The 25304-nt window shown below is 37.9% G+C and overlaps 1 protein-coding gene across 1 annotated transcript; it reads left to right on the top strand.

The window, feature by feature from the left end:
- The first annotated feature begins 1606 nt into the window (after positions 1-1606).
- On the top strand, positions 1607-24651 carry LOC143671325 (integrator complex subunit 6-like). The gene is made up of 5 exons (XM_077146446.1): positions 1607-1669; positions 4712-4891; positions 23284-23460; positions 23825-23918; positions 24278-24651. The coding sequence occupies exons 2-5, from the start codon at positions 4714-4716 to the stop codon at positions 24339-24341; spliced, it is 513 nt and encodes a 170-aa protein (XP_077002561.1). The 5' UTR covers positions 1607-1669; positions 4712-4713; the 3' UTR covers positions 24342-24651.
- Positions 24652-25304: the final 653 nt, after the last annotated feature.

The following is a 25304-nucleotide window of genomic DNA, read 5'->3' as shown; positions in this document are numbered from 1 at the left end:
AACAAAAGTAGCACAACAAAGGCTGTGTCAATAATCGTGGGATGTAAGGTATATGGGGTTTTTTTTTTTGGAGCAATGAAAATGCTTTAAAGTTGATTGTGGTGATGAATGCACAACTCTGTGATTCTAGTGAGAGCCTGGTGTGTGAATAAAAGTGCTTTAAAATATGTGGCACATATTAACAGGCACTTCTACAATGGTGGGTAAAGAACTTCTGAAATTCCTTCTACTCCTTCATGAAAGCAATGAGAACACTGGCAAAAATTGTCAAAATAAACTTTTTCAGAATTCTGGAAATTGACCAAAGATTTGCAATAATCTGAAGAGTGTTTATTCAAGAAAAATGACTAAATAAGAACAGCAAGCTTAGTGATCTTTTAATTTGCCCTGTTCCCATCCCCCCTCTTCTTTGCTCTGTGGTAGCCTTGAAAACTAAGTCTCCCAAGTACAGTATTTCTGACAACCTATTCACCACTCCAAGGGGGCATGGCAAGTTTGGTTTAGAAAAGCTCCATTCTTACAGAATTGTCCCTACTGAAGTGCCTGGCAACCTTTTGGACAACACCACTGTTAGGGCTTTTCCTGATTTAAAGTCTCTCCAAGCTCACTCTGTGTAAAGTCCCCTGCCCTTGCCTTAAGTTGAAAACTGAGAATTTCTATAATGGAGAATTGGATAGAAGTGAGGATAGTGCACATCCTTGTCTTGTTCTTGATTTTCCAAGGAATATTTCTAATGTTTTTCCACTGGGAATAATGTGCACTGTAGTTTTTTGGTAGGCATTCTCTAAAAATGCTTTTAAATTTTACTCCTTTTCACTGAGTGATTTTGCAAACCCCCCTTTTCCTTTCAGCTTGTTTTAAATGTTCCAAATTTATAAAGCTTAAGGCAACCTACAAGAAAAGAAAAAGAAAAAGAGGGCCACAAAAGTCCCCTCTCACTTTCAGTAAATAAAATGACAGCAGCAAACAGAAATGAAGTAAATATTGTTTTGTGTAGCATAAAAAAAAACAGAATAAAAATTAAGAAAAAAAAAGCCTTTAAGCTTTTACTCATGAACTGTGGCTGCATTTTATTACAGATAAGTGATAATAATTTTTATCACAGATAAGTGATAATAAATCACAATTTATTTCTGCATTGATTAGTATGATCATACATTACTCTGTTAATCTGTTAATATAGTTGGCCGATTATTAATTTATTGCCTCTCAGCTCCAAATCAAGGTCTTTGGTCTACTGTGTGAAAATGGTTCTGGTTCCTTTAAATCTTTTTATCCCATGGCAGTTGTTGGTGAAGTTTGTCTGTAGAGGGCACCATACCGACATTTCAGAGGAAGTTTTGATTCCTGGTTCAGGTGTACTGGCACAGCAGCCTTCTGTTGGATACTGGGCTTTTCCAGCATCAGGTGTTGGTTCCACACAACTTCTCCAATGTCCAAAGGGTTTAAGTTACTGGTGGTCATCAGCACTCCATGGCTAGCAGTTTCCCTTGCTATCCCCATGTACTGTTAAGATATCAGAGTGCTTCTGGTGAGACACCTCCTGGTGGACAAACTTCCCAGAATTCCTAGCAACTCTCAGAGGCCATATTTCTAGAAAGTTCTACCTGTGTGGCGCCACAACACCTTTACTACCATTCGTGAGTTACTTCCAGGCTCCGCTGACAAGGTCAGGATCTCAACACTGGCTGTGAGAGCCACTTTTCCTTCAGTTTTCTATCTTTGCTCAGAAAAGGGACTCTTCCTTGGGTGTTCTTAAGCCAGAGGGTGGTACTTTTTCTTGGGCACTCTCTCTCAGTACGGCACTGGAGTCTCTTACTTGGGTGTTTCTCTCAGCACTGAGGGAATACTTTTTCTTGGATACTCTCTCTCTGCTACATTGAGAGTGTGTTCTTTGTGCTTTTTATATCAATCCCTGTGGTAATGATCACAGCACTGGTAGTGAAACTGTCCTTGGATGTGCTATCTCAGTTTTATCTGGAAACTCTCTTACCTGGCTTCTCTATATTAGTCCTGGGATGAGGAGACTATCTTGGATAACTTATCTCAGCCCTATGGCAAGCTTTTCCTCAGATGAAGTACTTCAGTACTGAAGAAAGAATTTTCCTTGGCTACTTTATATCAGTCTTGCAGTGGGTGTTGCTTCCTTGGATACTCTATCTCAGCATTAGATTCTCTATCTCATGCCTGTGAGGAGAAAATGTTCCTTGAGAGCTGAATATCAGTCCTGGGATATGAATTTTTACTGGGATACTTTATAGTAGCACTGCTGTTGTGGTCTTTTCCTTGAATGCTACACTTTAGCTATGGGAGGGTGGATTGTTTACTTGAGTGCCCTAGCGCAGCCTTGTGGGAGGAGCACTTCTTGGGATTCTCTACCTCAGCCATGATGGGAGAGGAAATTTTCTTGTGTGATCTATCTCAGCCTTGGGCAAAGGGATTCTTCCTAATTTGCTACACTTCTAGTTCCAGGGGATGCTTTTCTAGTGTGGCACAACAAGGAAATCTCTGCGATAATTTTAATCACAACTGGGCATCTCCAGCAAGATGTGGTCTTCAGTGTTGCAGGGAGGGGAGTTGTAGTGATATTTTCCTTGTATGCTCTATTCAGACCCTGAGGAGGCCTTTTCATTAGGTATTCCATCTCAGCTCTGGTGCACGGCTCTTTGGATGTTATGTCAGCACTGGGGTAGGGATTTTTCTTGGACACCTTTTCAGCTGTGTAGTGGGGGGCTGGGTTCCTCGGGTGCTGTATCTCAGCCCTGATGTGGACTTTTCCTTGGATGTTGTATCCAGTCCACGAAGGGTGGTTCTTCCTTGGGACTTTAGCTCAGCTTTGCAGTGGTGGTAAATCTTCTCCTAAGTCACTTTATACTCAGAACTGTTAGAGATTCTTCACTTTGTGTACTCTATACCCTGCTTGAGGTAGGAATCTTCCTTGGGTGCACTGTTTCTTCACTGGGTGGGAGTGGGTGGATTGCTTTTCTTAGGATATGTTATGTTACTACCAGTTGGTGTGAGGGATTCTTCCTTGGGGGCGCTGTCTCAACACTGAGGGAGGGAGAATCTTCCTTGTTTGCGCTATCTTACTTTTTGAGGACAGATTTCTTACTGTGACATTACAATGCCTTCTCTGCCATGCAGACCCATCCAACAACATTGGGATTTCAACATTGGGTTTGGTAGTACTCTTCTTCAGATGCTCTAGTTCAGCCTTGGGGTGGGATTAACTCACTAGAATGCATTGCCCCAGCCCTCGGAAGGACTTTTCATATGGAGATTTGACTTAACCCAAAGGAGGTCATTTCTCTTGGTCCTCTATCCCAACCTTTCAAGGGGAGTTTTCCTGAGGTACTCTGTCTCACACTGGAGGATTGTACTCTTCATAGTGCTCTATTTCAGGCCTAGAGGGGAAGCCTATTTGTGGGCCTTAACTTAGCCATGGGGGGAGGCTCTTTCTTGAATGGACTATCTCAGTTCTGGAATGTAGTCTCCTCTTTAGTTGTTTTATTTCACCATGTTGGGGGACTCTACTTTGCGGCCTTTATCTCAATCCTGGGGGCAATTTTCTGTGACTGCTCTATCTCAGCCATGGAACTGGATGATTATTTGCTTGCTCTGTCATACCCTTTGGGGTCTCTGGCCTTGGTGGCTGTAGAGCTCTTTGTTGTGGGCTCAATATCAACACTGTGTGTGGGGTCTTCCTTGAATGCTGTAAGAGCTGAGGAGGAATTAAGTTTTCCTTTGATGCTTCAAATCAGCACTGGAGTGGGGAGTCACTTCTTTGGGGGCTCTGTCTAAACCCTGGGGACATAGTTCCTTAACGGTTGTAGCTCGGCAATGGAAAAGGAGAATTATTTGTGGATTCTAACTTAACCCTAGGTGGGGCTCTTCCTTAAGTGTCTCTAGCTGGTTGTGTGTGGAACTATTCCCTAGATGCTCTATCTCAGCTATGAGGTGTGGGATTTTTTTGGATACTGTATTTCATTCCTGGGGTGGTATCTGCACTCGTGGAGGAGATCCTTGGTATTAAGGCACAGAACATGCAATAATATCTTCTATTTCAAAAGTAAACTTCAGGGCGTTCGACCTTGCTCCAATCCTCAATTAATTAGAATTTTCTTAATCTTTCTGTGCTTTGGTTTCCTTATTTATAATGATGGAGAAAATAATCTTACCTAACTCGTAAGGCTCTACAGGGGATTCAGTGAGTTAATGCATGTAAATAGTTTCAAAGAGTATCAGGTAGGTAATTATGCTCAATAAAAATGTTTCCTCTGTTTGTATTCTTGCTTACGAGAAATTCAAAGGGTTCAAGAAAGTTGTTCATTGTGTCTAATTCAGGTAGTGCTGAGGCATATTCTTGGGTTAACCTTGAATGATAACAGCTTTAAGATAGATTATATACACTGGATCTTATTTCACCTTTATCTACAACCAACATTCAAAAGTGACTCACCCATGGTACATGGTTCTACCATGTTTGGCTTTGGATAACACTTTTTATGCTAGGAGCCTCCTTATTTAACCTCAACTGGTTAAAAATCAGCTGTATTTCTGAGAATAGAGTGTTTGCTGTAAGTCTTTATTACATAATTAAAACTTATATTAACCATGAAAATGAATGATTGTATATGGATATGAAGACTTTGCAATTTTGCAATGGTTACATTTTTGTCATTAATGTAATGTATTCATTGATGATTCTCAGGAATGATGATGGATGAAGTAGATGAGTTTGCTGGAAAAACTGAAAACAAAATGAAACGTCCTGGAGAAGCCAGCAGTCCTACATCATCGAAGAGAAAGCGGAGTTTGGCCCTGCAGTTAATGAAATGGGAAGGAGAAGGAGACTCTCCTCTCCAGGGTGCAGCTGGCTCAAAGGAAACTGGTAGCTTTGTCTTTGAGGGATGGAGAGATTGAGCATGTATGCAAGTAGAAGGGACAGGATCTAATTAGGTGGACCATTTGGAGTGGCTGCAAGAATTAGGAGAATAAAACAGGTTGCTGAGGCATTAGGAGTGTATGCACTCAACAGTAGGATGTGTCTGCAGTCTCTCTCTGCCTGTCCTTACCTCTCATTCATGCTCTAGCTTAAGGAATTCTGGTACCTGCCTCCTCAATTCCACTGAAACAGTCCTTGTTAATGTTACCACAGTCTGCCCTATGCTGCTATTGACTTCTCAGCAGTATTTGACACAATTTTCACTCCTCCATGGAAACCTTCTTGGATTCCCATAAGACAAACTCTTCTGGAGTTCTTCCCCAACTAGAGACTCCTTTTCATTCTCCTTTTTTGGAATATCTTGTTCTTTCCCAACTATCAATATTGGGGAGCTGCAAACACTTTCCTCCCCTCTGTACTCTTTACTACACTCTGTCCTTAGGTAATCTCATGCAGTCTTGCTGCTTAAATATGATTTACTTTACAAAATGTGCAAATTTTTATCTCCAGGCTACAGCTTGCTCCTGAACTGCAGACTCCAATTCTACTGCTTACCTGGCATCTTCAATTAGTTTTCATTAGATAACACTCAACATATTACATTTGTTTAAGTTGAGCTCCTGAACTTACTTCTCCAAACTTCTCTACTTATAGCCTTCACCAAGTCAGTTTATCAAGCAGTGTGGTGGTAACAGTGACACAGCCAGCTGTTCATGGGAATGGGCATTGGCAGGATGGAGAAGTCCTGGTTTGTATATTTGCAGATTTCTTTAATGTAAATACTGCCACCGTGGTTGATGTTAAGCTTCCAATGTACAATCACTGAATGTATTTGTACAGTCAGGAAGAATTGAGCCATCTACTTTTGTGAGCTGTTGCGTGCTGCTTCCTGCACACACCTGGCAGTAACATTTACCTGGTGGTAAGGCCAAGAAACTTAGATTCACCTGTGATTTACCCTTTATTCTTTTCTCACTTTGATCTGTCAGCAAGTGCAGGCAGATTAACATTCACTATAAACCCACATCCCACCGTTTCTCTCCATCCCTCCAGTCCAAACTGCCATGGGTTTCACCATGCTAATACCATCGCTCCTCTTCCTTTCTCTTTCTTTCTCCATTGAACGTCTTCTCCATGCTGCAGCCAAAATGATCATGACAACAAGAAAATCATATCATTCCAAGCCTTGAAAAATCCTTCATGAATTTTTCTCTGTATTTAGAACAGAATCCAAACTCCTGACCATAATCTATATATCAGCGTTTATAAGCTCTGCATGATCTTTCCCTGCTATCCTCTCCTAAAACCTCCTCTATCAGTCTCTTCTGTGCTTTCTGTGCCTTCTGTAAGTTACTCTTTTGCATCAGGATCATTACTGTTCGTGGCCTGTGCACTTGTCCTTACCACTGCCTGGAACGCATCCTCTAGATCTTCTAATGACCAACTATTTCTCATCCTCCAAGGACAGCTCCTCAGAGAGGCCTTGACTAACTACCGTGTCCTCTCCTACTCTCTATTGGAGCCCTGCTTACTTCTTTCTTAACACTAATTCAAACATAATTATTTTGTTTATGTATTGTGTACTTACTGTCTGACTTCCCCAAGAGAATGTAAGTTCCATAAAGGAAGGGAATGTTTATTTTTAAAGCAGTTATAATGAGATATATTCACATACCACACAATCCATTGAAATTGTACAGTCAATGGCATTTAGTATATTCACAGTTGTGCATTCAACACCACAATAAGTTTTAGAACATTTTCATTACTCATAAAAAAAAACCCCATACCCCTTGGTAGTCACCTCTCAATCCCTTTATCCTTCCCCATTCCTACATAGTCACTAATCTATCTCTGTCCCTATAGATTTATTTATATTTACATTTTATATGAATGGAATTATACAATATTTTGTATCTGGTTTCTTTCTCTTGGGATAATGTTTTTATTTATTATTATTTTTTTAATTAAGGAAGGTGAAGGTTTACAGAAATGTCATGGTAAAAAATACAATGTTCCCAAATACCCCTTTATTATTGACAGTTTACATTAGTGAGGTACATTTGTTACAGTTGATGAAAAAATATTAAAATAGTACTTTTAAAGTCCATAGTTTACATTAGGTATATTGTTTCCCCATATACCACCCTATTATTAACACCTCGTATTAGTGTTGTACATTTGTTATAATTCATGACAGAGCATTCTTATACTTGTAATATTAATCCCAGTCCATCATCCACAACATGATTACTGTCTTATGTACTCCAGTGTTTTATCTCGTCTTGTACATGACCCAAAACCTTGCATTTGAACCTCATTTATGTACATAATCTGGTGCTGTTAATTACACTCACAATAATGTGCTGCCATTTCCAAACCTTCACAATCAACCTAAGTAGAAGTTCTGTACAAATTAAGCATCAGTTCCCCATTACCTACCCCAATCTCTCTTCTGATTACCTATATTCTAGATTTCAATTCTTTGAATTTGCTTATTATAGTTAGTTCATACCAGTGAGATCATACAATTAATGTCCTCAAGCCCCATCCATGTTATCACAAGCATCAGGGCTTCAATCCATTTTACAGATATTCCATTGTAGATATATGCCACGTATTGTTTATCCATTCATTGGATGATGGACACTTGGGATGCTTTGATCTTTTGGCAGTTGAATAATGTGCAAATACCTGTTTTAATTCTTTTGGGTATATAACAAATAGTGGGAATGCCAGGTCATAAAGCAGTTCTATACTTAACTTTCTGGGGAACTGTCCCACTGTCTTCCACAGCAGCTGCACCATTTTACATTCCCATCAGTGATGAATGAGTGTTCCTATTTCTCCACATCCTCTCCAACACTTGTAATTTTCTGTTTTTTTTTTTAATAGTAGCCATTGTAGTGGGTGTGAAATGATATCTTATTGTGGCTTTGATTTGCGTTCCCCTAATAGTGATGCTGAGCATCTATTTATGTGCTTTTTTGGCTTTGTATGTATCGTCTTTTGGAGAAATGTCTAGTCGTCTTTTTCATCTTAAAATTGGGTTCTGGTTTTTTTTTTTATTACTGAGTTGTAAACTTTCTTTATATATCCAGGATATTAAATCTATTCTGGATATGTAGTTTCCAAATATTTTCTCCCATTGAGTATGTTGTCTTCTCACTTGCATGAATAGTCCTTTGATGGATAAAGTTTTTAATAGTAAGGAGGTCCCATTTATGCATTTTTTCTTTGTGCTTTTGGGTGTATAGTCTAAGAAAGCACTGCCTAACACAACATCTGAAGATACTTCCCTACATTTTACTGTAGGAGTTTTATAATCCTGTGTCTTCTATTTTGGTCTTTGAACCATTTAGAGTTAATTTTTCTATATGGTGTGAGACATTGGTCCTCTTTCACTCTCTTAGATAGAGATATTCAGTTCTCCCAGCACCATTTTTTGAAGAGACTGTATTTTCCAAAAGAGTAGACTTGGCAGCCTTGCAAAAAATCATTTGTCCTTAGGTGTGAGGATGTATTTCTGAACTCTTAATTTGATTCCATTGTTGAATGTATCTATCCTTGTTCCTGTATGATGCTGTTTTGAGCACTGTAGCTTTGTAACATACTTTAAAGATGGGAAGTGTGAGTCCTCCAACTTCATTCTTCTTTTTGAACATGGTTTTGGTTATTTGGGCCCCCTTACCATTTCAAATAAATTTGGTAATTGGCTTTTCCAATTATGCAAAGTAGGTTGCTGGAATTTTGATTGGGACTGCATCAAATCTGTAAGTAATTCTGGATAGAATTGGCATTTTAATGATATTTAGTCTTTCAATCCATGAACATGGAATGTCCTTCCATTTATTTAGGTCTTCTTTGATTTTTTTAAACAAAGTTTTGTAGTTTTCTACATCAGTAAAATTTATTCGTAGTTAACTACATCATTAGTTAAATTTACTCTTGGACTATTTGATTCTTTTAGTTGCTATTGTAAATGGAATCTTTTTCTTAATTTCGTCCTCAGATTGCTCCTTACTACTGTTTGTAAACAATACTAATTTTGTACGTGATTCTTATACCCTTCCACTTTGTTGAATTTGTTTATTAGCCCTAGAAACTCAGAACTTGCTATATATAGGATCATGTCATCTGCAAATATAGAAAGTTTTACTTCTTCCTCTCCCGTTGGGATGCCTTTTATTTCTTTTTCTTGCCTAATTGATCTGGCTAGAATTTCCAATACAATGTTGAATATCAGTGGTAACAGAGGCCATCCTTATCTTGCTCTAGATCTTAGAGGGAATGTTTTCAGGCTTTCACCATTGAGTATGATGTTAGCTGTAGGTTTTTTACCATGTTGAGGAAATTTCCTTCTATTCTTAATTTTCTAAGTATTTTTATCAGGGAAGAATGCTGATATTTGTCAAAACCCTTTTCTGCATCAATTGAGATGATCACATGTTTTTTTTCCCTTCATTCTCTGATGTGGTGTATTACGTTAACTGATTTTCTTACATTGAATCACCCTTGCACACCTGGGATAAAATCCACTTGATCATGGTGTATAATTTTTTTAATGTGCTGTTTTATTGATTTGCTAGTATTTTGTTGAGGATTTTTGTACCTATATTCATAAGAGAAATTGGTCTGGGATCTTCTCTTCTTGGAATATCTTTATCTGGCTTTAGTATTAGGGTGGTGTTGGCTTCATAGAATGTGTTAAGTAGCAGTCCCTCCTTTTCAATATTTTGGAAGAGTTTGAGCAGGATTGGTGTTAATTCTTTTTGTATGATTGGTAGAATTCACCTTTGAAGCCATGTGGTCCTTAACCTTTCTTTCTTGGGATGTTTTTAACAAGTGATTCAATCTCTTTGCTTGCCATTGGTTTGCTAAGGTCTCTTCTATTTCTTCTTGAGTCAGTGTAGGTTGTTCATGTGTTTCTGGGAATTTGTCCATTTCAACTAATTTGTCTTATTTGTTGGCATACACTTGTTCATTGTATCCTCTTATGATCTTTTTTAATTCTGTCGGGTCGTCATTAGTACCCCCCTCTCATTTCTGAAAATTTGCATCTTCTCTCTCTTTTTTTTTTTTGACAGTCTAGCTAAGAGTTTGTCAATTTTATTGATCTTTTCAAAGAACTGAATATTGGCTTTGTTAATTCTCTCTATTATTTTTTAATTCTCAATTTCATTTATTTTAATCTAATCTTTGTTATTTCTTTCCATCTGCTTACTTTGGGGTTAGTTTGCTGTTCTTCTAGTCACTCCAGGTGTTCAGTTAGGTCTTTGATTTCCGTTCTTTCTTCTTTTTTTAATGTAAGCATTTAGGGTTATAAATTTCCCTCTCAGCACTGCTTTTGCTGCATCCCATATTTTTTTACATGTTGTGTTCTCATTTTTATTCATTTCAAGATATTTACTGATTTCCCTTGCCATTTCTTCTTTGACCCACTGATTGTTTAAGAGAGTGCTATTTGACTTCCTTATATTTGTGAGTTTTTTAGTTCTTTGCCTGTTATTGATTTACAACTACATCCCATTATGTTCAGAGGTTTTGTTTTTTATTATTTCAATCTTTCTAAATAATTGAGATTTGTTTTGTGACACAACATGTTGTCTATCCTGGAGAATGATCCATGAACACTTGTGAAGAATGTATATCCTGCTGTTTGGGGATGTAGTGTTCCATATATGTCTGTTAGGTCTGGTTCATTTATCATGTTATTCAAGTTTTCTGTTTCTTCATGGATCTATCTATTGATGAGTGTATTGAAATTTCCAACTATTATTATAGAGGTTTCTGTCTCTCCTTTCAGTTTCCCCAGTGTTTACATCATGTATTTTGGGGCAACATGGTTTAGTAGGATATAAATATTTATGACTGTTATTTCTTCTTGGTGGATTGCCCCTTTTGTTAATGTATAGTATCCTTCTTTACCTCATATAACAGCTTTAGACTTAAAATTTATTTTGTCTGTTATTAATATAGCTACTCCAGCTCTGTTTTGGTTATTATTTGCATTGAATGCCTTTTTTATCCTTTCACTTTCAACGAATTTTTGTCCTTGTGTCTAAGGTGCATCTCTTTTAAAAAACTTATAGTTAGATCATATGTTTATACATTCTGCCAATCTGTGTTTTGATTGGAGAGTTTGATTCATTAACATTCATGTTATTATTGTAAAGGCAGTACTTGCATCAGCCATTTCTTCCTTTGGCTTTTGCATGTCATAATTTTATTTCTCTCTCTTTTCCTGTATTGCAACTTCTTCTTCTTTTTTTTTATTTGTTTATTTTAACTTTTTTTTAATTGTACAGCATAGCATTTATACAAAGCAAAGAAATAAAAAAGCAGTAGTTTTCAAAGCACTCTTCAACAAGTAGTTAGAGGACAGATCCCAGAGTTTGTCATGGGCTACCATACCATCCTCTCACATTTTTCCTTCTAGCTGCTCCAGAATATAGGAGGCTAGAGAGCTTAAGTATTTTTTTATCATGACAATTGACTTTTTTCCCTTCCTTTTTTTGTGAGCAATAACATATATACAAACAAGCTATGAATTTCAAAGCACAGCACCACAATTAGTTGTAGAACGATTTCAGACTTTGACATGGGTTACAGTTTCCCAATTTTAGGTTTTTATTTCTAGCTGGTCTAAAATACTGGAGACTAAAAGAGATAGCAACGTACTGATTCAACGTTCATATTCATTTGTTAAATCCTCTCTTCTCTGTATAACTCCACCATCATCTTTGATATTTCCATCCCTCTCTCTGGGGGTATTTGGGCTATGGCCATTCTGACTTGTTCCTGTTGGACGGGGCTGTCAGTAATATGGGGTAGGGAGATGGAACTAACTGATGTTCTGGAGAGTCTGGGCTAGGTTTCAGGACTCATCTGGTCCAGGGACCCATCTGGAGGTTGTAGGTTTCTGGACAGTTACTCTAGAGCATGGAACCCTTCTGGAACCTTACATATTGCCCTAGGTGTTCTTTAGGATTAGCTGGAATGGTCCTGGTTGGGGGTTGGCAGGTGATGACGGGTAGCAAGGTCTACCTGAAGCCTGCATAAGAGCAACTTCCAGAGTAGCCTCTCGACTCTACATGAACTCTCTTTGCCACTCTTGCTCTGTATCTTTTTTTGTTTGTTTTTTTTAACTTTTTTTATTAATTAAAAAAATTAACAACCAAACATTAAGATATCATTCCATTCTACATATACAATCAGTAATTCTTAATATCATCACTTAGTTGCATATTCATCATTTCTTAGAACATTTGCATCGATTTAGAAAAAGAAATAAAAAGACAACAGAAAAAGAAATAAAACGATAATAGAGAAAAAAAAGATTGTACATACCATACCCCTTACCCCTCGCTTTCATTTACCACTAGCATTTCAAACTAAATTTATTTTAACCTTTGTTCACCCCTACTATTTATTTTTATTCCATATGTTCCACTCTTCTGTTGATATAGTAGCTAAAAGGAGCATCAGATACAAGGTTTTCACATTCACAGAGTCTCATTGTGAAAGCTATATCATTGTTCAATCATTATCAAGAAACATGGCTACTGGAACACAGCTCTACATTTTCAGGCAGTTCCCTCCAGCCTCTCCATTACATCTTGAACAACAAGGTGATATCTACTTAATGCATAAGAATAACCTCCGGGATAACCTCTTGACTCTGTTTGGAATCTCTCAGCCATTGACACTTAGTCTCATTTCACTCTTCTCCCTTTGGTCGAGAAGGTTCTCTCAATCCCTTGATGTTAATTCTCAGCTCATTCTAGGGTTTTTCTCAGTCCCTTGATGCTGAGTCTCAGCTTATGCCAGGATTTCTGTCCCACCTTGCCAGGAAGGTCCATACCCCTGGGAGTCATGTCCCACGCAGAGAGGGGGAGGGTGGTGAGACTGCTCATCATGTTGGCTGGAGAGAGAGGCCACATCTGAGCAACAAAAGAGGCTCTCTTGGGGGTGACTCTTAGGCCTAAATTTTAAGTAGACTTGACGTATCTTTTGTGGGGTTAAGTTTCATATGAACAAACCCCAAGACTGGGGGCTCAGCCTATAGCTTTGGTTGTCCACACTGCTTGTGAGACTATCAAGAATTCAACTTGGGGAAGTTGAATTTCTCCCCATTCTCACCATTCCCCAAAGGGGGCTTGCAAATACTTTTCCAGTCACTGATCAAATCATTCTGGGATTCATCGGGGGATCACTCTGGACAAACCAACAAAATCTCATGTCTTACCTGAGATTCCAAGTACTTATGACATTCAATCAAACTACCTACATGAGTTATATTAGGAAATGCTCTAGTCAAAACATAAATTTTGTAACAAATAAACATTTTTGCTTTAGTCTCACACGTAAGGTGACATTTTAAGGTATTATCATCTATTTTCAGCGCCCTGCAATAATGACATTCTTTTGTTCTTCCTCATGCAAAAACATTTTCAAAATTTGTACATTGTACATTTCACTATTATTATACACTCTAGGCATTCCTAGATTATACCATCTCGATCTTTAACATCTATCTTTCTTTCTGATTTCATTTATGTCCCCAGCCCTCCTCCCTCTATCATTCTCACATGCAGCTTCATTCAGTGTTTTAAGATAATTACATTACAGTTAGGTAGTATTGTGCTGTCCACTTCTGAGTTTTTGTATCCAGTGCTGTTGCACAGTCTGTATCCCTTGAGCTCCAATTACCCACTATCTTACCCTATTTCTATCTCCTGATGGTCTCTGTTACCAAGGAAATATTCCAAGTTTATTCACTAATGTCAGTTCATCTCAGTGAGACCACACAGTATTTGTCCTTTAGTTTTTGGCTAGTCTCACTCAGCATAATGTTCTCAAGGTCCATCCATGTTGTTACATACTTCAAAAGTTTATTCTGTCTTAAAGCTGCATAATATTCCATCGTATGTATATACCACAGTTTGTTTAGCCACTCATCTGTTGATGGACATTTTGGTTGTTTCCATCTCTTTGCAATTGTAAATAATGCTGCTATAAATATTGGTGTGCAAGTGTTCATTTGTGTCTTTGCCCTTAAGTCCTCCAAGTAGATACCTAGCAATGGTATTGCTGGGTCATATGGCAATTCTATATTCAGCTTTTTGAGGAACCGCTAAACTGCCTTCCACAGTGGTTGCACCATTTGACATTCCCACCGACAGTGAATAAGTGTGCCTCTTTCTCCACATCCTCTCCAGCACTTGTCATTTTCTGTTTTGTTGATAATGGCCATTCTGGTGGGTGTGAGATGATATCTCATTGTGTTTTTTTTTTTTTTATTAACGGAAAGAAAGAAGAAAAAAAAAGAAATTAACACAACATTTAAAAATCATACCGTCCTACATATGCACTCAGTAATTCTTAACATCATCACATAGATGCTTGATCATCGTTTCTTAGTACATTTGCATCGGTTTAGAGGAACTAGCAACACAACAGGAAAAGATATAAAATGTTAATATAGAGAAAAGAAATAAAAGTAGTAATAATAGTAAAAAACAGACAAACAACAAAAAAAAAAACCCCCTATAGCTCAGATGCAGCTTCATTCAGTGTTTTAACATGATTACTTTACAATTAGGTATTATTGTGCTGTCCATTTTTGAGTTTTTGTATCTAGTCCTGTTGCACAGTCTGTATCCCTTCCGCTCCAATTACCCATTATCTTACCCTGTTTCTAACTCCTGCTGGACTCTGTTACCAATGACATATTTCAAGTTTGTTCTCAAATGTCCGTTCACATCAGTGGGACCATACAGTATTTGTCCTTTAGTTTTTGGCTGGACTCACTCAGCATAATATTCTTTAAGTCCATCCATGTTATTACATGGTTCATAAGTTTATCCTGTCTTAAAGCTGCATAGTATTCCATCGTATGTATATACCACAGTTTATTTAGCCATTCTTCTGTTGATGGACATTTTGGCTGTTTCCATCTCTTTGCAATTGTAAATAACGCTGCTATAAACATTGGTGTGCAAATGTCCGTTTGTGTCTTTGCCCTTAAGTCCTTTGAGTAGATACCTAGCAATGGTATTGCTGGGTCGTATGGCAATTCTATATTCAGCTTTTTGAGGAACCGCCAAACTGCCTTCCACAGTGGTTGCACCATTGGACATTCCCACCAACAGTGGATAAGTGTGCCTCTTTCTCCGCATCCTCTCCAGCACTTGTCATTTTCTGTTTTGTTGATAATGGCCATTCTGGTGGGTGTGAGATGATATCTCATTGCGGTTTTGATTTGCATTTCTCTAATGGCCAGGGACATTGAGCATCTCTTCACGTGCCTCTTGGCCATCCGTATTTCCTCTTCTGGTAGGTGTCTGTTCAAGTCTTTTTCCCATTTTGTAATTGGATTGGCTGTCTTTTTGTTGTTGAGTTGAACAATCTCTTTATAAATTCTGGATACTAGACCTTTATCTGACATGTCGTTTCCAAATATTGTCTCCCATTGTGTAGGCTGTCTTTTTACTTTCTTGATGAAGTTCTTTGATGCACAAAAGTGTTTAATTTTGAGGAGCTCCCATTTATTTATTTATTTCTTCAGTGCTCTTTAGGTGTAAGGTCCATAAAACTGCCTCCAATTATAAGATTTATAAGATATCTCCCTACATTTTCCTCTAACTGTTTTATGGTCTTAGACCTAATGTTTAGATCTTTGATCCATTTTGAGTTAACTTTTGTATAGGGTGTGAGATACAGGTCCTCTTTCATTCTTTTGCATATGGATATCCAGTTCTCTAGGCATCATTTATTGAAGAGACTGTTCTGTCCCAGGTGAGTTGGCTTGACTGCCTTATCAAAGATCAAATGTCCAAAGATGAGAGGGTCTATATCTGAGCACTCTATTCGATTCCATTGGTCAATATATCTATCTTTATGCCAGTATCATGCTGTTTTGACCACTGTGGCTTCATAATATGCCTTAAAGTCAGGCAGCGTGAGACCTCCAGCTTCGTTTTTTTTCCTCAACTTTTAGCAATTCGGGGCACCCTGCCCTTCCAGATAAATTTGCTTACTGGTTTTTCTATTTCTGAAAAATAAGTTGTTGGGATTTTGATTGGTATTGCATTGAATCTGTAAATCAATTTAGGTAGAATTGACATCTTAACTATATTTAGTCTTCCAATCAATGAACACAGTATGCCCTTCCATCTATTTAGGTCTTCTGTGATTTCTTTTAACAGTTTCTTGTAGTTTTCTTTGTATAGGTCTTTTGTCTCTTTAGTTAAATTTATTCCTAAGTATTTTATTTTTTAGTTGCAATTGTAAATGGGATTCGTTTCTTGATTTCCCCCTCAGCTTGTTCATTGATAGTGTATAGAAACACTACAGATTTTTGAATGTTGATCTTGCAACCTGTCATTTTTCTGTAGTCGTTTATTAGCTCTAGTAGTTTTGCTGTGGATTTTCCAGAGTTTTCGACGTATAGTATCATATCATCTGCAAACAGCGATAGTTTTACTTCTTCCTGTCCAATTTTGATGCCTTGCATTTCTTTTTCTTGTCTAATTGCTCTGGCTAGAACTTCCAACACGATGTTGAATAACAGTGGTGATAGTGGACATCCTTGTCTTGTTCCTGATCTTGGGGGAAAGCTTTCAGTTTTTCTCCATTGAGGATGATATTGGCTGTGTGTTTTTCATATATTCCCTTTATTGTTTTAAGGAAGTTCCCTTGTATTCCTATCCTTTGAAGTGTTTTCAACGGGAAAGGATGTTGAATCTTGTCAAATGCCTTCTCTGCATCAATTGAGATGATCATGTGATTTTTCTGCTTTGATGTGTTGATATGGTGTATTACATTAATTGATTTTCTTATGTTGAACCATCCTTGCATACCTGGGATGAATCTTACTTGGTCATCATGTATAATTCTTTTAATGTGTTGTTGGATTCGATTTGCTAGAATTTTGTTGAGGATTTTTGCATCTATGTTCATTAGAGAGATTGGTCTGTAATTTTCTTTTTTTGTAATATCTTTGCCTGGTTTTGGTATGAGGGTGATGTTGGCTTCATAGAATGAATTAGATAGCTTTCCCTCCACTTCAATTTTTTTGAAGAGTTTGAGCAGGGTTGGTACTAATTCTTTCTGGAATGTTTGGTAGAATTCACATGTGAAGCCATCTGGTCCTGGACTTTTCTTTTTGGGAAGCTTTTTAATGACTGATTCAGTTTCTTTGCTTGTGATTGGTTTGTTGAGGTCATCTATTTCTTCTTGAGCCAAAGTTGGTTGTTCATGCCTTTCTAGGAAGTTGTCCATTTCATCTACATTGTTGTATTTATTAGCATAAAGTTGTTCATAGTATCCTGTTATTACCTCCTTTATTTCTGTGAGGTCAGTGGTTATGTCTCCTCTCCCATTTCTGATCTTATTTATTTGCATCCTCTCTCTTCTTCTTTTTGTCAATCTTGCTAAGGACCCATCAATCTTATTGATTTTCTCATAGAACCAACTTCTGGTTTTATTGATTTTCTCAATTGTTTTCATGTTCTCAATTTCATTTATTTCTTCTCTAATCTTTGTTATTTCTTTCCTTTTGCTTGCTTTGGGGTTAGTTTGCTGTTCTTTCTCCAGTTCTTCCAAGTGGACAGTTAATTCCCAAATTTTTGCCCTTTCTTCTTTTTTGATATAGGCATTTAGGGCAATAAATTTCCCTCTTAGCACTGCCTTTGCTGCATCCCATAAGTTTTGATATGTTGTGTTTTCATTTTCATTCGCCTCGAGATATTTACTGATTTCTCTTGTAATTTCTTCCTTGACACACTGGTTGTTTAAGAGTGTGTTGTTGAGCCTCCACGTATTTGTGAATTTTCTGGCACTCTGCCTATTATTGATTTCCAACTTCATTCCTTTATGATCTGAGAAAGTGTTGTGCATGATTTCAATCTTTTTAAATTTGTTGAGACTTGCTTTGTGACCCAGCATATGGTCTGTCTTTGAGAATTATCCATGAGTACTTGAGAAAAAGGTGTATCCTATTGTTGTGGGGTGTAATGTTCTATCAATGTCCTTAAGTCTAGCTCATTTATTGCAATATTCAGCTTCACTATTTCTTTATTAATCCTCTGTCTAGATGTTCTGTCCATTGATGAAAGTGGGGAATTGAAGTCTCCAACTATTATGGTAGATGTGTCTATTTCCCTTTTCAGTGTTTGCAGTGTTCGCCTCACATATTTTGGGGCATTCTGGTTCGGTGCATAAATATTTATGTTTGTTATGTCTTCTTGTTGAATTGTTCCTTTTATTAGTACATAGTATCCTTCTTTGTCTCTTTTAACTGTTTTACATTTGAAGTCTAATTTGTTGGATATTAGTATAGCTACTCCTGCTCTTTTCTGGTTGTTATTTGCATGAAATATCTTTTCCCAACCTTTCACTTTCAACCTATGTTTATCTTTGGGTCTAAGATGTGTTTCCTGTAGACAGCATATAGAAGGATCCTGTTTTTTAATCCATTCTGCCAGTCTATGTCTTTTGATTGAGGAATTCAATCCATTAACATTTAGTGTTATTACTGTTTGGGTAGTACTTTCCTCTACCATTTTGCCTTTTGTATTTTACATGTCATATCTAATTTTCCTTCTTTCTACACTCTTCTCCACACCTCTCTCTTCTGTCTTTTCATATCTGTCTCTATTGCTCCCTTTAGTATTTCTTGCAGAGCTGGTCTCTTGGTCACAAATTCTCTCAGTGAGTTTTTGTCTGAAAATGTTTTCATTTCTCCCTCATTTTTGAAGGACAATTTTGCTGGATATAGAATTCTTGGTTGGCAGTTTTTCTCTTTTAGTAATTTAAATATATCATCCCACTGTCTTCTCGCCTTCATGGTTTCTGCTGAGAAATCTACACATAGTCTTATTGGGTTTCCCTTGTATGTGATGGATTGCTTTTCTCTTACTGCTTTCAAGATCCTCTCTTTCTCTTTGACCTCTGACATTCTGACTAGTAAGTGTCTTGGAGAATGCCTATTTGGATCTATTCTCTTTGGGGTGTGCTGCACTTCTTGGATCTGTAATTTTAGATCTTTCATAAGAGTTGGGAAATTTTCAGTGATAATTTCTTCCATTAGTTTTTCTCTTCCTTTTCCCTTCTCTTCTCCTTCTGGGACACCCATGAGACATATATTTGTGCACTTCGTATTATCATTCAATTCCCTGAGTCCCTGCTCATATTTTTCCATTCTTTTCCCTATAGTTTCTGTTTCTTTTTGGATTTCAGATGTTCCATCCTCCAGTTCACTAATCCTAACCTCTGTCTCTTGAAATCTACCATTGTAGGTTTCCATTGTTTTTTTCATCTCTTCTACTGTATCTTTCATTCCCATAAGTTCTGTGATTTGTTTTTTCAGACTTTCCATTTCTTCTTTTTGTTCATTCCTTGCCTTCTTCATGTCCTCCCTCAATTCATTGATTTGGTTTTTGATGAGGTTTTCCATGTCTGTTCGTATATTCTGAATAAATTGTTTCAGCTCCTGTATCTCATTTGAACTATTGGTTTGTTCCTTTGACTGGGCCACATCTTCAATTTTCCTGGTGCAATTTGTTATTTTTTTGCTGGCGTCTAGACATTTAATTACCTTTATTAGTTTATTCTGGAGATTGCTTTCACTTATCTTACCTAGGGTTTTCTTGCTAGATGTGTTTGTTGTCCGTTCTTTGACCTTAATTTCAGCTTTTCTGGGCCTCTAGCTTAAGTTTTGTTTAATAGAGGGTAATTTTTCAGTTCTTGTTTCTTGTCCTGCTTGTAAGGTGCCTTTTCCCTCTCCACTCTTAGGAGGGTCTACATAGGTATTACAGACTCCAGCCGGGTTTTCCCAGACTAAACTTGCCCCCTATCAGGAGGAAAGAGTCACCTGCATCAGTTTTCCCTGAGCGTGAGATCCAGCAGGTTGAAAGACTTTCCTGTGAAGTCTCTGGGCTATGTTTTTCTTATCCTGCCCAGTATGTGGTGCTTGCTGCCTGTGGGTCCCACCAGCAAAAGATGTTGTGGCTCCTTTAACTTTGGAAGGCTCTCCCTGCTGGGGGCGGGGTGGAGACAGAGGAGAGGTTGTAGGCTGGTTTTAATGGCTTCCAATTGCCAAGCCCTGGGGTCTGAATTCCTTGAGAGAGGGATTCCACCTAAGTTGGGCTTCACCCCTCCCCTGGGGAACAGGCGGGAGACAGCCCTGAAAGCAGTCTGTTTCTGCCTATGTCTGGGGCAGTTGCAACCTGAGTAGTCCCACCACTGAATCCAGAAGCAGCCAAGCCTCCGTCGAAACAGCCACAAAACTTCCATTTCGTCCCCTTTCCTGTTTTTTGGTTAGCCCAATAAGCGACCTCTGCCTTGACCAGTTTCACCTGAGCTGGGGGCTTATTTTTAGTAGTCAGAATTTGTTTATTAATGCCACAATTGGTGTTTGGTTGGACTCAGTCCCTGCTACTGTTAGAGTGTCATTCGTTTCCCTCTGGGAAGCCACTTGTGGGGGAGGGGTGCTGGGCGCTGGCTGCCATGGCTTGGGAAACTCACGGTTCCGGAGACTCACAGCTGGTCCAGCTGATCCAGAGTGGGGTACGCTGTGTGTCTGGTCACTATCGTGGCTCTGGGAGCTGTTCTGTACTGTTTCTGGTTATTTAGTAGTTGTTCTGGAGGATGAACTAAAATGCGCACATTGCTAAGCTGCAATCTTGGCCCCTCTTCCCATCCCTCCTCTTCTTTTTAATTGATCTTTTGTGATGTATCTGACTGATCTCGCTCTCTCATTTATGTTTCTGTATATTTTAAGTGCTTTCTTTGTGCTTATCCTGGGGTTTATTTATACAACCTACATCTATAACCTAATAATTTGAAAAGATACTTCAATAGCATACATAATTTGTTCTCCCAGATCCCTCTGTTCCCCCTCTTTATGCTGCTTTTGTCCCACTTTACCACTTTATATTTTACATGTTCATTATTATGAAATATGCCTGTTCAATTGTATTCTGATTCTTATATGAATTAAAGAGGAGAGTCGTATACTGAGGGTACAGTACTATTAGGATTTGCATTTACCCTTTTGGTTACCCTTACTGATGATCTACACTACTCTACGCAACTCCCTCCTGTCTTTTCCTTTCACTGAAGAGCTCCCTTTAATAATTCTTGTAGGGCAGATCTCCTGTTGACTAACTCTCTCAGTTTCTGTTTATCTGTGAATATTTTTAACTCTCCTTCATTTTTTTGTATGCTTTATCGTGGGGCCACATTTCATTCTTTTTCCATGTGAGTATCCTATTATTGCAGCACCATTTGTTGATGTTTTCTTTGTTTGTTTCACTTGTTTGTTTTTTTGGAAATGCATGGACTGGGAGTTGAACATGGGTCTCCCACATGGCAGATGAGAATTCTACCACTAAACTACCCTTGCACCCGGCTAGGATTCTTTTTTTATCTTTGGCTTTTGACATTCTGATTTGTATGTGTCTTGGAGTAAGTCTATTAGGATTTATTTTGTTTGGTGTATGTTGAGCTTCTTCAAATTGTGTATTCAAGTTTTTCATAAAATTGGGAAATTTGGGGCCATTATTTCCTTAAATATTCTTTCTGCCCTTTTTTCCCTTCGCGTCTCCTTCTGGGACACGTGTCACATGTATGTTTGTGCACTTCAGTCTGTCATTCATTTCCTTGATACACTGCTCAATTATTTCCATTCTTTTCTGTAACTGTTCTTCTGTCTGTAAGACTTTGCCTATCTAGTCTTCTAATTTGCTTATCATTTCTGCTGCCTGTTCAAATCTGCTTTTGTATGCCTTTACTGTATTTTTCATCGCATTTCTTGTTCTTTCACTCCCATAAGTTCTGTTATTTTTCTTACCATGCTCTCAAATTCTTCTATAAATTCACCCAGTGTCTTCTTAACGTCCTTTATTGCTGCCATATTTTCCTTCAACTACTTGAATTGATTTAGATTCGCTTGAATATCTTTGATTAGCTGTTCCAAATTCTGTCTCTTTCAATTTTTTAATTTGTTCATTTGACTAGGCCATATCTTTCTGTTTCTTATTATGATTTCTAAATTATGCTGATGTCTAAGCATATGATAATCTTGTCTTTATTCTGATAGTCAGTTTTTCTCTCTTGTCTAGGATTTTATTGTTGATTGGATTTGTATTAAGATTTTTCTTTGACACTTGGTCAACTTATTCTCAGTCTTTACGATTGCCAGTAAGTCTGTTTAACTGATCTAAACAAGGCCAGGGACCTATGAAGGGGGTACAGACCAGCCACAAAGGGACCTGGGGTAAGGTTCAAGAAGGATGTCAAAAATTCGTTTTTTATCCCTACTTCTCCTATGCTTCACTTTCCTAGCCTGCCCAGCAGATGGTACTTTTTGGCGGACCTTTACCTACCACCCTATGGAGGAAACATATTTTTTCATCCTCCACCTGCCAGTTTTGAAACAATGGCTACAGGTTCCCTATCCTGGACAGGCTAGAACCACAATTCAGAGCCAGAAATCAGCAGTCCAAATTTGGCAATCAGAAGCCATGTGTAGCATTCTACCTTATACCATCCCTATTCCAGAAGAGGAAGAGCCTCATACCCCTCTTCATAAGTCAGCCAATAGCCAAAGCAAGCCTTGAGGGTGTGGGATGAGCACTGACCACTGCCATGGGAGCAGTTCACTCATAGTTTTGACCGCAGCTTCTCAGTCTCTGTGTTCTTCTCTTTCCTGGATGCTGTATAGTGCTCCCCTGGCCTCCAGAGACCCAGAACCATTGATTCAGATGAAGTAGAGGTGTGAGACTTGGAGCAAAAAGAAACATACTCCTCTGAGGCAGAGAGTAGTTGAGGAGAATCATCCAGACAGGGATATTTGGTGATAGGGAAGAACTAGAGCTTTCATTCATGATGTCCACCCTAATTTCACAGAATGTTTGGATAGAGAGGATGCAGATTGACATAGACCCAAGTTCTCTGGTTTCAACCTCAGTAAAAACTTGGCGATTTATATGTACATTTGTGAAGTCTTGACATCATGTGAGACTTGCAGCTTTACTACTTGTGATAGGCAAGAAGACAATGCCAAATCATGAGTACCAGGGATCTGTGAATGTTTTTGAGTTGTGCTGTCTTGATTTCTGCATGTATTTACAGTACTAAATACGTAAGAAGGTGATTTTGTTGTGTTATTTTTTCCTCAGCTAAATTTAAGGGAGTCTGAGCTCTCTGCCCGTTACACCTTTTGCTTTATGAAATAAGTAAATTTCTCAAAACTAGTAAGAACAAAGATCTACCTGTGGGGTGATGTAATGCACCTGTCCCTCAGATCAAGGTCTTAATTTGGTTTCTAGATACTACTGATATTCATGATATCCATGAAAAGAAGCCGGAAAATGATGAAACATCATCTGCTTTCACAAAAATGCCTACCTTGGAAACCATGTCAAGTACATTGCAGAGAGGTCCACAGAAAGTCAATGATCATATAAAATGCCAATTAATGAAGGAAATTCGAAAGTTTGGACGAAGTAAGTAGTGAAAGCCTATTATTTAAACAATGGGAACTACCTCTCATTCTATGATATAGGGTAAATAAAAGCTACTTTTCAAGCACATCCTTTTGTAGTAATGGTTTTTCACAAAATATACAACACTGATCTTTATTTTGACTGAAAGTACCATTGCTCCCAAGTTCACCTTTTAAATTGTTTTCTTTTTTTTAAGTGTTCCCAATGATATCTTCAGTAGATTAATGCAGGTCTCCTAGTTTAAATGTTTATGACAAACATGTAACATTTCAGCCCATAAAGATTGATTATTGAGGTTGTGAGTGCATAAGATTGAGTTTTTTTCTTCATATTTATTGAAATATTGAATTAAAAATATTTTCAGAGTATGAAAGGATCTTTATTTTGCTTGAAGATGTGCAAGGTCCTCCAGAAGTCAAGAAACAATTTATTGAATTTACTATTAAGGAAGCTAAAAGGTAAGTGAAAAGAAAAACTTCCATTTTTTAAAAAGCTATACTACCTATTATAAGACAGGGTTGAGATGAGCAAAAGACCCTACCTTGGTTTTTTCAAACCTTGGCCTTTATTCTTAGTTGATGTTGTCAACACAATTAGATTGATATCAATTGTGTCTGAACCATTGTTCCCAGCCCACAGAGCCATCCAAGATCACCACAGTCTAAGGTGGGCTTGGTATTTGCTAGACTATCTCTTACCATGTGGATGCGTTTTATATTCCCACGTTCATTGTAATCTTTTTGTAATCATCACAATGCCCCACATCATAGATGCTTTAGTTATCATTTTGAATAATGAAGTGCCTTCTTCTTTTCAGGTTTAAAAGATGGCATTTAATTAAACACCTGGAGAAGTTACAAGAAGAAATAGCTTCCGACTAAGCTCTCAATGATGATATTCACCTCTAAAACAGTTAACAGTGTTATGACAGTGAGAAAAGAGGAAATGTTTTCTGTGATATTGAATGGATAGGGTATTTTTGACACTTCTTAAACTATGGTAGTTAGAGAATTGCCTTACAGAGGCTACAAAAAAGAGGTGGAGCTTTATAAATTTTATGAATGTTTCTCAGTAAAAAGTAGCTTTTGCCATAAGAATTTCATTTGAAAAGATACCTTGTTTGTTTGTTTTCCCACAAGAGGTGGGAGATGTTATTATCTTGTCAGTCTGCATACTATTAAAGTCCGGATTTCTGCCTCTGGTCACGTGGTAGAAGTTATATTTGTAAGAGCTTTATTTCACTACCCATTCATAGTCCCTTTGCCTTCAGCCAGGACTTCTGCTGGTCATGGTTCTTTGCCTGATGGGGCGTCTGAAAATTTTCATTCCTGAAGGGTCTGGTTCTGGATCATTAGATATCTTGCCTCATTGGGTGGTTGTAATTTTCCGCTGACTTTAATCACAAAATATATGAGTACTATGAAGCACTGTGGACATTCTTGACATCCTCCCACTTTATCTAGTGTGTAGTCACAATCCAATTTCCCTTTGATATTCTGATTCAGTCACTGGCCAGTATAGTTAGCTTCTTTTATTTCCTGCTGATTGAGAGGCATGTGGGGCCCCAAATGGCCAGATGGCAGTCTCAAGTTTTAGTTTAATGGAATCATTGTGGTGTCCCCTTAGGAAATTTATCTCCATTTTGAATTTAGACCTCTAGTCTGACAGAACCTAAAATCATGAACGTGAGAAAGAAAAATTTTCTTGTGGATCATTAGGAGTAAAATGAGTGGAGACACTCCCATTGCCACTGCTTGATTGGTGCATATATGAATCCTGATCATGGCAGAAATAGTGCCATATATTTGATGCTGATATAGAGTATTACCACTTTCTACAGGACA

This window comes from Tamandua tetradactyla, chromosome X, assembly GCF_023851605.1.
Source record: "Tamandua tetradactyla isolate mTamTet1 chromosome X, mTamTet1.pri, whole genome shotgun sequence".
Lineage (NCBI taxonomy): Eukaryota > Metazoa > Chordata > Mammalia > Pilosa > Myrmecophagidae > Tamandua > Tamandua tetradactyla.
The sequence above is the reverse complement of the archived record's forward strand: the minus strand, read 5'-3'. Positions and strand labels throughout refer to the sequence as shown.